Source organism: Tachysurus vachellii, chromosome 5 (assembly GCF_030014155.1).
Source record: "Tachysurus vachellii isolate PV-2020 chromosome 5, HZAU_Pvac_v1, whole genome shotgun sequence".
In the NCBI taxonomy this organism is placed as follows: domain Eukaryota; kingdom Metazoa; phylum Chordata; class Actinopteri; order Siluriformes; family Bagridae; genus Tachysurus; species Tachysurus vachellii.
In genome coordinates, this window is record NC_083464.1 from 17,980,310 (window position 1) to 17,992,973 (window position 12,664).

Consider the following 12,664-nt stretch of genomic DNA (forward strand, 5'->3'; position numbering starts at 1 on the left):
GTCAAAAGAATGCAGGCTACAAAAGCGAAGCTCAGCACGTCATATATAAATGCGTGAACGATGGCTCAGGGGGCATTTTGCCAGCCCAATTTTCATTAGGAAATCAAAGGGCTGGAGCCTGACTCGTTGTTTCTAAATGAAGCGACAAAGCAGTTTTCCCTCCTGCATTAGAAATAGGGAAAAGGAGAGAGGCAGGCTGGACTTATAGAGCTTGTCTATTCCTTCTTTCTCTCCCTCAAGGATCTTATCATTCACACAGGCAAATCTCACCAATTATAAAACTCATCTTCCTTTCGGTCTGTCTCCCTCCCTTCTTTCCTCACTATCCCCCTCCTACCCCTTCCTCTCGTTCTAACACACCACTAACGTTGTTCTTCCTTTTCTACCATTTTCTTCCTCTCGCTCACTTCTAGTCGCTTTCTTTTCTTTCTTCACCACACTTTCACTTCAATTCGCTTCCTCTCTTAAGGCGTCATCCCACATCCACAGCTTTCTAGTCACACCTAAAAGGACCAATTATAGCATGCTTCCTCTGCTTACTCCCCTTCTTGAGCAGCACTGTGGAAAGTAGCCAGTGTTCGCAAGATAGCGCTAATTGTCAGGGTTATATTTAGTGCTGGGTCAGGCCTTCCTAAGAGGGGGAGCTGATAAGGTGCGTAATGACGGTAGCGGAATGAGGTGACCTGCGTGTGACCCTGCGCTCTAATGAGTGGAGACAGCCCCCCCTAACAGAAGTGCTCACTGGGGAAGAGGACTGAAGCGTCGCTTCTGATGTGGAGAAACATTCTATACACACCAAAATGAGAAAACAGGCAATTACAGTCTAAGAAAGGTTTGTGGATGGGGTTTGCATATGTGCGAATTCATGCAGGATTCACACTGTGTTCTGAAGCGGTTTATACCGCTTCCTATGCTTTTCTTCTATTTTGATTTAATAAAATCGTTCTACTGCTAAGATGAAATCACAGAAGACTGACAGTATATATAATATTTCAGGCAAGATCCATTTATCTAAACCTCCCATTGTGCTGAGCTTGTATTGTAAGGCATTTAAATAAATATCTTTACTTTATGACAATAAGCCCCCTTGGACTGTTTGACATTCACAAGAAGTAACTCAAAATTTCTCCACTTCTTCCTTCGCCTTTCCCTTTCCAATGACCTAATCACACTGAGAGGTAAAAATTTTCCCCCATGACTTCATGTCCATTCTTCATCAATGCATGCATCAGTGAATGTCTCAGTGGAATAATACCAGTAGAGTAATGATTCAACTATGCCTCTCCCTCTGCCTTGGCAGAATTTCCTGTCTGTTTTTGTGCATGTTAGCTGAAGCTGAAGCCCCCTCCCAAGGTGCTTCTCTCATTCTGCAGGGTGTTAAATGTAGAGTGTGTGTGTCAGTCTCTGACTCATCTCTTCATGCTTGGAACAAACATAGAACACACACACGCACACATCTCAGCATCCGACTTGCTCCATTGCAGCGCTAACTGGCTAATGGAGAACCAGCAAAGCCCTATTGCTAGCAGAGGCACACAAATCTGTCAACATGAGCATGGCTAAAGAAATCCATCACTCAATAATTTAGCACAGGGAGCAAGGAGCAGGATGCAGGGAAGCAGAGGCCGGGCTTGCTGGGTATTCAGTGGTTCAAAATAACAATACACCTGTGAGGCACAAGAATCAGATTTCAATGCCTATAGATAGAGAGTAAGAGAACTATTCAGTATTTGGTTAAAATGCACTAGATGACAGAAGGGGGGGGGAGCGAGAAAGAGCGAGAGAGAGCGAGAGAGAGAGAGCGAGAGAGAGAGAGCACATGTCTAAGGCCATAGTACAGGTCGAGGGGGAGAGCTGAACAACTCACATACGGGCTGCCGGGCCATGCCCACACACATAAGCACACTGATAAAAGGACTGCTGTCTGGCAGTAGCCCTCAAAAATCCAGATGAACACCCTCACCCTTCTCCCTTTACCATCAATCACTGAGAACCAGGAAAAGTAGCCCACGCTGCATTCACTCATACTCACTCATACACACACACACACACACACACACACACACACACACACACACACACACACACACACACACACACACACACAGAGAGAGAGAGAGAGAGTCACACACAGACAAAGCACTGAAAGAGTTAGAAGGGCCTAATAATGGAATGAAAACACACTCAAGCAAGCAAAACATGAGCAGCCCTCTAAATACACATGTATACATGGCCCAATGGAAATACTGGCACATAAAAATGAGCAAAAGTGAATGTATAAATAAACATTACACGCAATAATAAATAAAGGAAATTCTACTCAAACGACCCTAATGAAACCTGTGGTCTGAACTGAAAATATAAAGGAGCTAGAATTGTTCTGCATGACCAAGACCAAGACCAAGATCTGTCTACAAATTTCTCCAACCTTATTGAGGAAAAGAGGAAGACTGTCAAAACACACACGGACAAATACAAAAGAAAACAACAACAAAATATACTATACAACCTAAATTTTTTAGCTCAAAATATGACATTTAAAAGAAGGTTTCAAATAATGCTGATGGGGACTATATGTCCATGTCCTTTTCTGAGGCAAACAGTTGCAGTGGAATAGATCACCTTGTTGGTAGAAGAGCTGAAAGTCTGTGTCCTTCAGTCCAATCAGATTAGCAAGAATGGCTATAGCATTCTGCATAGTGCCACCAAGGATGTTATTCTGATGCTCCTATTCAAAGAAATAGAAACAATTAATGGGGTAATCAGGTCTTCCTGGAAAATAGCTAAGGCCCTGCAAAAGCAGTTAATGACATTAATAATATAAGTAATTAAAATTGTTCTGATGAAGCATTCAATTTAATATTTTAATAAGCACATAATTGAATTCCAGCATGATAATGAATGACAGTGTAAGGGAAATACTGAGTCAGGTATTTCTAGATTATTTTCCTTACAACAACTGGTGCATCATGGATTTGTCATTGCCTGGTCATGGACTTCAAAAACCATAAGCATTAGAATCTTTAAAAATATGAGTTATTGCAGTGACTAGTTTATGACAGTTACCAGTTCATAATTATACAGAGGAGAATTAATTCAGCCCAGCCAAGAGAAGTTGGCTTTACCATGATTCTTGCCCCACTTCTTTTCAACTTTACCCAAAGCAGAACTAAAAGTTCAGGAAAAAGCCAGGAGATGCAAAGAAATTATACCCTTATGAGATTGAATAGATGGTCTGATCATGCAATAAGCTTGGGGTCAACAGCTGATTAGAAGCAAAATGAGTAGACAAAGATTCTAGGCAAGAAACTAGATCGAGGAAAGTCAATTTAAAGTTTTAATTAGAGGTCTATGTGAGGCTGACAAGAGAAAGATAGTAGAGGGGGCAAAAGAGGGCACTTAACATAATAAGTCTAAAAGTCAGAAGCAGGAATAAAATCTCTGAAAAGCCCCAAACACCGGTAGCAGAGGAGTCTTTACAGCTCAGAAACTACTGTTGTTCCTGTTCAGTTTGTGTCTGGACTAAGGTGATGTTTCAGTTAAAGCCATCTATTATTCATGTGTAATCAAACCCATAGTCCATAAAAAAGAAATAAAAAAATTTGCTGTATCCAGCCAGTGTAAATACATTTAAATACAGTCGTCATGGTATAAACCCACACAAGAAAAACAAGCTCTTCTATTGAGAAGATCAATTAAAAAAAAACGATCAAAAACTCATTACTTTCATGTTAAAGTTACATTCAAAGTGCTATTTTCACCAAATCACATAAAACAGACAATTTACTTCAGACAGTGATTTATATTACTCATATTAAACATCTTGCCATCTTCACTCCAGGTGTTGCACAACTATGATTTGTTAATATTACTTGTTAGAAGTTAAAGTGAATCAGGACATCACTATTTTTAGTGTTTATAATACGGGGGCCTGTGCCCTACACCCTGGAAGGGGTGGCAACCAATTACAGGGCACAAATGCACACATACTCACACACCCATTCACAAACTATGGACAGTTTCGAGATTCCAATTCTAATGCATGTCTCTACATGTTGTCTCTGTGCTTCAGGGGTTTCTTTTGAGTACTCCAGTTTCCTCCCCTATCTAAACTCCACCCATTCCCAACCCTGCAGGTGCGAGGCAAACATGCTAACCCCTAAGCTACTACAGACCTCATGATAACATTCTGTTAAAATAACTTTTCCCCCAAGCATTTTCTTGCACACTAATCTAGACTGTAGAAATGGGTTTATCTATTCTCAAACATTCCCAAAATAAGAAAGTACATTTATCCTGCTTTCTACTACCTTATCTATGTAGTTTATTTCTTTGTTGTGGAATACACATTTTTTACATGACGCAGGCCTATTTAACAGTGAAAAAAACAGGCAATATTTTAAATGCATGACAGTGTTTTATTCCATAAAACTACTAAATACATTAATCTTATCTTCAGCTCCCAATTCGCTGTTGAATATGCATTCTCCTCAAACTGACAGCTACAGTAAAAGCAGTTTTATTTCTTCCTCAAAAAGTATGCGCAAGTGGCTACACTTTTTTTCTCAGCTCGTAGACACATCAGTGTTCACACTCCTTTAGAGTGATCTCTACTGTCAGGTGACATCAGATTCAACAGAAGCCCAAGGCACACAGAGACAGAGGCAGAGTATGTTACTATGGAGTGTACAAAGCTTACAAAAAAGTCTGATAGATGTTATAGTCACAGTCAAGGGTAGAAGATAAATTATATTAAAAAAATGTACTGAATGTGTGTATGCTGAAATTTCATTTCAAAAAGGCAAAAAACTTGCTCTGTTGATTACATTAATACACAGGTTTTTTTTCTTTCTTTGTAATGACAAATTTTCAGTTTAAATAATCACCCCCACACCAAGCCTGAAATTCATTATGTCTGTTTTGCTGTTATTTAATTTGGCAGTGAACATCCATCAAATATTCCCATACGAAGAAAATGCCAGGAAGTAATAAAAGCGGACTTCCACAGAGATATTCACATCTACTTAAGTGCCGTTTTCACAGTAGCATATTGGATAAGGAGCAGCTTGGGCACTGCTCTTAAAATGTGCACTGCTAACAGTGGATTGAGGCCAGATGAGGTTGACTGTTGACAGAGACTGCGAGTTTTTCTCTAATGAGAATGAAACCCTCTGCACATGACGTCTCACATCTCTACTCCATTAAGTCTGCAAGCCAATTACACATTAAATTTTTTTATGGGTCAGTCCTGACTGCTTCATTTACATAATAACTCAGCTCAAGGTGGGAATCCAACTATTTAGCACCTGCTCTAAAAAAAGAGTCTCACGGGGCCAATATACTATCTCACTTCATAGATTTATGGACGTTACACTTGTATGTAGTTAATATGGTGGAATTATGTAAATTAGAACAAAGCAGAAATAATTGACAGGGCCTGTTTTTAAACAGTAGTGCAGACCTACTGGTCTAATGGTCTTCTGGAAAGGGAAAATGACATTCAAATGAGAAGAAAAATAAATGATTAAAAGTTTGAGTTTCTATTGTGTTTTATGTGCTTTATGAGTTAAGAATATACAATGATAGTTTGATAGTTAAATATGAATTTTTTTTGTGCCTTATTTCCCCCAGGCTGGTACTGGCTATGAATGTTTAATTACTAAAATTTAATAATCCACCCTTGAATTATATAGCACACTAAACAAACAACTCATCTAGGAGTTTTTAAAAGCTTTTTTTGAAAGCAGAAGCGTTAGTATACCATCAGAAGTGCTGAGTTGAGTTGATCTCTCTCTTCCTGTATGTATGTGTATATAGATACATATACTGTATACACTTAGATGTGTGTGTGTGTGTGTGTGTGTGTGTGTGTGTGTGTGTGTGGAGAGAGAGAGAGAGAGAGAGAGAGAGAGAGAGAGAGAGAGAGAGAGAGAGAGAGAGAGAAAGAGAGAGAGTGTGTGTGTTTTGTACTTTATACTAATGCAACAGCCAAAATATCTGTTTATGCCCTGAACCATTCACAACATGTGCTTCTTTGAAAGACATCCCCTTCACAGAGTGCGGAGCACTATGATGCCCTGTTTCATCTGAACCACATTGAGAGACTCTCTCTCCTCAGACTCACATAAAGGTAAACTTTAAATTTCTGTAGTGAGGTATGATTCCCATAAAGTGTACAATTTTCTGGATGCTTTATTCTTTACTAAAGCTGGTTTGGGAGACCCAAGGCAATAAATAAATCACACTAACAGAGAGAGGACTCAGCCTAGAGGCTCTGTGAGCACTTACCGCTATGACTTCAAAGATGGCAGGCAGTAGACGACTCTCTCTCACAAGCCTGTATTAGGGACACACACACACACACACACACACACACACACACACACACACACACACACACACACACGGCATGTCCATAATCTGTCTTCATTACTGTGACACTCATGCATGTATTAGGCTTTGGTACTGTATGTATGTGCTGCTAATGGCTGAAAGCTCTAAGACACAAAGATCAGCCATCTAATAAAATAACCTTTGACTAATACCTTCAGGAGAAATGTATGTAAAATAAGGGAAGAATGGGTCAAAGAGCAGATGAGAGTAAATTAAGGAAGAAACAAGTAATGCAGCGGAACAGAAAAATAAAGTGAAAAAAAAAAGCAGGAGAGGCAGGGGAGAGTTTTCTATATGGCTTGGCACAGAGGAGTAATGTGGGTCTTTATTGAAAATGACTTTGCTCTCACTGTTATTGATTAAGGCCTTTGATTCACAGCCTATTACCATATGTATGTAAAGGCCCTCAAAGGGGAACCCACAATACTGGGTGCAAATGAGAACTAGAATGAATGAAATTAGCTAAAGGGTCACTCTCAGAATATTAATCATGGTGCTTGCTTTGCACTAAACAATGATATATTGCATGACAGGGAAGCAATTGTCCATTCTCCTCATGACACATGTTTGGCAATGGATATTGCCCACACTGGCTAATGCCTATACTGGCTAATGCCCACACTGGCTAATGCCCACACTGGCTAATGCCCACAATGGCTAATGCCTACAGGGCAAAACAGAGAAAAAGATCAACACCTGATACAAAGCCTGCGCTAAGAAAATAAAACAGAATCATACCACAAAAACCACAGCATGTGTCAGCGTTCAGGACAAAAAAAATATTTATTTAACTGTAAAGAAATGTCTCGGCGAATCAGCTTATTTTATTGTTACAAAAGTGCATGTCTAGTCTACAGTCCATTCCATGTCCACATTATGTTGATTAATAATGTATAATAAAAGAATAATAAATTGCCTACAGCTTTAGTGAGAAATATTTACTACTGATTATATGATGTTTTGTAAGCATCTGATCATCAGTATGTACGCAAAGTATACATTAGCCAACATAGTAAAAAGAAAAAATAAATCTATCTTGTTCTTTTATTGTTGACCCTGGAATGCAAAATAATATTTTTGTTTTAAATAATAACAAAATCATGTTTGTATACTTATGATTTTGCATACTTAACCGATTATCAGTTACCACCAGTCCAATCAAGCCATGCCTGTCTATAGTCAGATCATACGACAGCACCAATTTACACATATTAACAGCATGATATTGCTTCTGAATATTGCCACTGTCTTTCAGATTGCATCTGTATTGGCATAGCAAGGGCAATCTAGATGTTGGCACCTCAGCATACAATATAAAGAATAACGTCTTAAAAAAAAAAATAAAAGCAAAGTTTAATCTTTTGATTCCAATTTCAAAATGTTATCCCTACATTTAACCAATGGATTACCATATTTATTGAATCTATATCTGTACTGATATTCAACTTTTAGCATATATTAATTAAATATGTAAAAAAAACAACAACATGAAAACAAACAAATATAAAAAGTTGACTTGCAAGCTTTTCTTAAGTATACACCACACAAGGAATAGCTCTCAACACCTGAGTATCATAACTGTCAATAAGAAATGAATATGGTGATTAATAGTAGAGAGCTCCTCTCTGCCCTTTCTCTTTTGTTTGAACCAAAGAACTCATCTATCTGCCATCCTTCCCATAACACACCATCATTTACTAGCACCAACTTACACCAAGGGACACAGTCACAATTACTCACCCACACACACAGAGGACAGCAGAGCTGATGAATGGGACTACTTTATCTTCCTGTCAGAGAGAGAAGGGAAAGCTTGATAGCAGACTTTCCTCTACATACGGAATGCCTGTCTATAGTCTGATTGCACTCCATTAGTTCTTAAAAGGGTAAGCAACCCAGGAGTCACAAGGTCTATCCATCTTGATCAACAACTGCATGTTTACAGAAGCAAACAGGTCAAGTGAAAGGGTGTGACATGAAAGGCTATATGTGTATACAACATTCAGCCCAATGATCTTCCCACTACATTGCTCAGACAACATTTTGGCACAAATATCAAAATTATGATGAGCTTCTAAGTGGCCATTTTTTGGTTCAGCTTTTAATCAAAGTGTCCTACTTTTCTTTCCTACACTTCACTACTTCTATGATGAAATAATGTGATGAATAATAATATGACATGGAACATAGGACCTACAGAGGACTGAAACTGTGTTTATTTTATTCCTACGATGCAGCAACAAGAAATATACAACTGGAGAAAAAAAAATTATTTACCATGATAACATTTTCTACCATGTTTATACATACAGTATATATTTATAGTATACAATATATATGTATGTGTGTGTGTGTGTGTGTGTGTGTAGAAAATACGAATACATATGTATGTGTGTGTGTGTACATAAAATTTAATTACAAGTATAACAAGTTTTTACAAATATTACCAACAAGGTACCTGACTGGGTTACAATATAGACTCTATTGGGCAGCTGAATGGTAGGGGAGTGAGGAGAGTGTGTTTATCATCCTGACTGCCTGATAGATGAAAATGTTCTCTGGAATCTTCTCCCAGATACTGAAGAATATTTTTACAGAGACTGAAGAAATTTTGATGAAAAGGATGGGTGGAGTCATCTACAATGCTGCATGCTTTGCGGGCAAGGCGGTAGTTGTAGATGTCCAAGAGAGAAGATTGGCACCAATGATCTTCCCAGCTGCCTTCACTATGCGCTGCAGGGTTTTCCTGTCGAAATTAAAACGGTTTCCAAACCATGCCGTGATGCAGCTGGACAGGATGCTCTCAATAGCGCCTCTATAGGAAGTTTCCATGATTGGTAACAACAAAGTCTAAATGATATTCCTAATGTTTGAGATTACGAAATGCATTTGGAGACAGCATCGACCAACAAATTAGCCCTAGCATCACTAAGCAAATCATATCAATATGAATATATTTGATATGTTTTATAGAGGAGGTGTCCTTTAGTCATAACTGGATGATTAGATGTTGTCTCTGGATGATGTCTAAATATTGATAATTTGCCAACAATTCATACATTCAGCAACCAGTCATTTGTATATTAATACCATAACAAGTGAAACACCACTAAATAACAAAAAAAGTTGTCATATTCATGCCATGGCAGTTTCAATCTCCTGTTCTTTCTTTAACATCACTGAAATAAAGCTAGGGTTCAGTGTCTTGGTAGTTCTTACAATCCTGAGTACATCACATTTCCATTAACCCCTCTATTAAAATTTGCTTTGGTCCAGTCCTGATTTCAGCTGTGCAACATGGTAGAGCAGCATTTTCATGGAAACACGTTGTGCACGGATTGGCATTTACACAGGTAAATGTCAGCCCAAATACTGTCTAGCATCTAATAGGAAAATGAACACAATCTCTATGGCTGCAAAGAACATTTTGATGGGATTGGTAATCAGATGGGGAGAAAAGCCGGTGAGTAAACGATTACCACTTCCATTGTTGTAAGAATACATAACAGCTACGACATTTAGTAACAGTCACATTTTTATGGTGCTTACATGTGAAGTGTATGATGTCCAAACTTCTACAGCCCATTCATTCCAAATGCAATTTTTATGGTATAAATCCATGTATCCTCTGTGCTGAAAAAACCAACTAAGTAAAATGTCAGAAAAAAGATAGCTGTTGAAATTCCTAAGAATGGGCATGTTTTATTTTCTATATCTTACAATCCTGTGAATTTAGGCATGACATTGATTCAGTCCATGTTTTGTGACGTTTGGACATATTCCATTGCTATAATACAAATAACAACACAAAAAAAACAGAATATGACTATAAAAGTAGACATGCAGTACAAAAACATTTATATTTAAACTTTACACAATGACAAACACCCTATTTTAGATTTTAGACCTTTTGAGACGTGGATTATGTATCATGCTTTATGCTTTTCTAATGTTGCGCGCCAAATGTCTCCCTAGTATATCTGATTAAGTAATGGCACACTAAAGAGATTTTCATTCGTAGCAAAAACCAAGCTGCTGTGTAAAGTGCTCTGCTAAGTCTTATGATTTACACATACCTTTCACCAAGCAAAAAAATAAAAAGTATTCCTGTGATTATTTCCCTTTCCACTTTTTCCACTGTCCATTTTCAATCACACTACAGCCAAGTGCTACTGTGTTGCCATCAGAGGTTGGCAGGTAGAACTGCCAAAACCACACAATGAAAGTGTTCAGTCTCACACCACACAGCACAGACTCTCAATGTCTCTGTTTCTCTCTCTCTCTCTCTCTCACACACACACACACACACACACACACACACACAACACACACACACACACACACAGAGGATGTGACACCTCCACAACCTACTCGCCATGGATGCAATCTGTTCCACACACACCTTGTCCAGTCTAATAAGACTTCAACAGGCGGTCTTCACAAATCTGTATGCCACTGTGCACAAGCGCTTGTCTTACAAAAGCCCAGAGGAATACCCATAGAGCTTTATACCTGAACTGGCCACGTAGATAATGATTAAATTAATACATTTTTGATGTACAAGAAAATAAACATCTCATTAACTATCCCCAGCAGTGTACCATTGTCAAATTATAAGCAACACTAAATAACTCTTTTTTTAATTCTTTTTTAACCCACACATTTAAACAGCCTGCATAAGGGCAAAAGTAGCCAATAGTTCTTGATAATTGGAAAATCTGAACTGCTAGTCGATAATGAAGGGAAGACCATACTTGTGCACAGAACCTGCTAATGTTTCTAATTTGCAATCCCATTTTGCCAGGAAACCATCAAGTGAAGGTCTTCTCTTTTTTAGGACTTTATCAAACAGTGGAAACGCAATTTAATTTCACCATTGTGAGCATAATAGCTCCTCATAGATGCCAGGGTTGGGGTGGGGGGTGGGAATGTGGATGGTGGCGACAGACAAACGTTCTTCAATTGCTGACATCAATTTGAATAGTTCAGCAGCACAACGTGCTCTATCAGCACCAAGAAAGACAATGTGTGGAGAGGTCGGGAAGAGCCATTACAGAAACAGCAGGGGGATAAGGAGGAGATAAGGAAAACACACACTCACACATTCCTGCAAAGAATATCCATCACTTCTTCAGCTTGCAAGGAGAAAGGTGAGCAAAATAAAGATGGGAATGAAAATGGTTCTGAACAAGGGAAGTAACTGTTACAATGGCATTTACACATGGGGATAATTTGGCCAATAAACAGTTAACTAACTGTACTCTTTCTATAGCATGAAATGATGATGAGGCATTCACTGTTTCACACTGTAATGTACCTAATGCTAGATCTTTCAGTGAATGGAACAGGGGTGTCAAATCTTATCCAGGAAGGGTCAGTGTGGGTGCAGGTTTTCATTCCAAACAAGCAGGAGCCACACCTGATTCCAGCCGCTTACTCAGTTGATCTTGGCTTTCAATAGACACAGGTGTGGCTTCTGATTTGTTGGAATGAACCGGATCAAGCTGCATCCACACCGGCCCTAGTAAAAACACCAGGGACAGAGTCATGGTTAGTGGTTAACAAATGTCTGCATGAGCATCTGGGTTGGCAGAACAATTCAAGAGTAATTAGGTCTGTTCCACATGATTGGTGTGTGGGGTGTAGCTGTGACTCAGCTTTATGTAGAAAATAGCTAAATGTCACTTAACAATCGCCATTAGAATAATCAGACAGTGATTGATGTAAATAATAATTTCTGCTTCCTGTGTTGATCTGCTGTATTTCCACTCGCTCACATTTCTACATTTAACTTGCACTTTATGTTATGCCAATGTTCACTGCAGTAAGATACCACCATCTTGAATTACAGACACTTTGTGTTGCATTCATTAATGTGCATTAAAAAATGCAATGACAATTTGCATGTTTATTATTTATATAAGATGTGCATGTTGCACATTCTGTTTGGTATTATTTTTTCTTTGGTTTTGCCAAATTCTGATTTAACGACACAACGTATTGAAAATCTATGAACCCTCATCAGGATAAAGCAGTCACCAAAGGCATTATCAAAGATCAAATGGCACTGCACCTGATATAATTCTCACTACAGACAAATACCCTGTCTGCTTCATAACCTGTGTTTGGCTACATGGTATACGACAACTGCAATTACTTTTTCTTCAACACTGAGTCTAGCACTTAAAAGCCTTTGCCAGCTAGCTTGCCCTGTTGTAAAATATGGTGTCTGTACACTCACTAAGCACTTTATAATACTATACTAATTCGG

At 38.6% G+C, this 12,664-nt stretch overlaps 1 protein-coding gene across 3 annotated transcripts in view; it reads right to left on the minus strand.

Moving 5' to 3' along the window:
- The window catches only part of ulk4 (unc-51 like kinase 4), an 84,508-nt gene that overhangs the window by 25,765 nt on the left and 46,079 nt on the right, over nucleotides 1-12,664 (minus strand). For all 3 annotated transcript variants that reach the window (XM_060870121.1, XM_060870119.1, XM_060870120.1), the window contains exons 31-32: nucleotides 6,289-6,337; nucleotides 2,623-2,728 (exon numbers count right to left, since the gene is read on the minus strand). In XM_060870121.1, coding sequence (XP_060726104.1) covers nucleotides 2,623-2,728; nucleotides 6,289-6,337 — 155 coding nt within the window. The remainder of the gene's footprint in view (nucleotides 1-2,622; nucleotides 2,729-6,288; nucleotides 6,338-12,664) is intronic.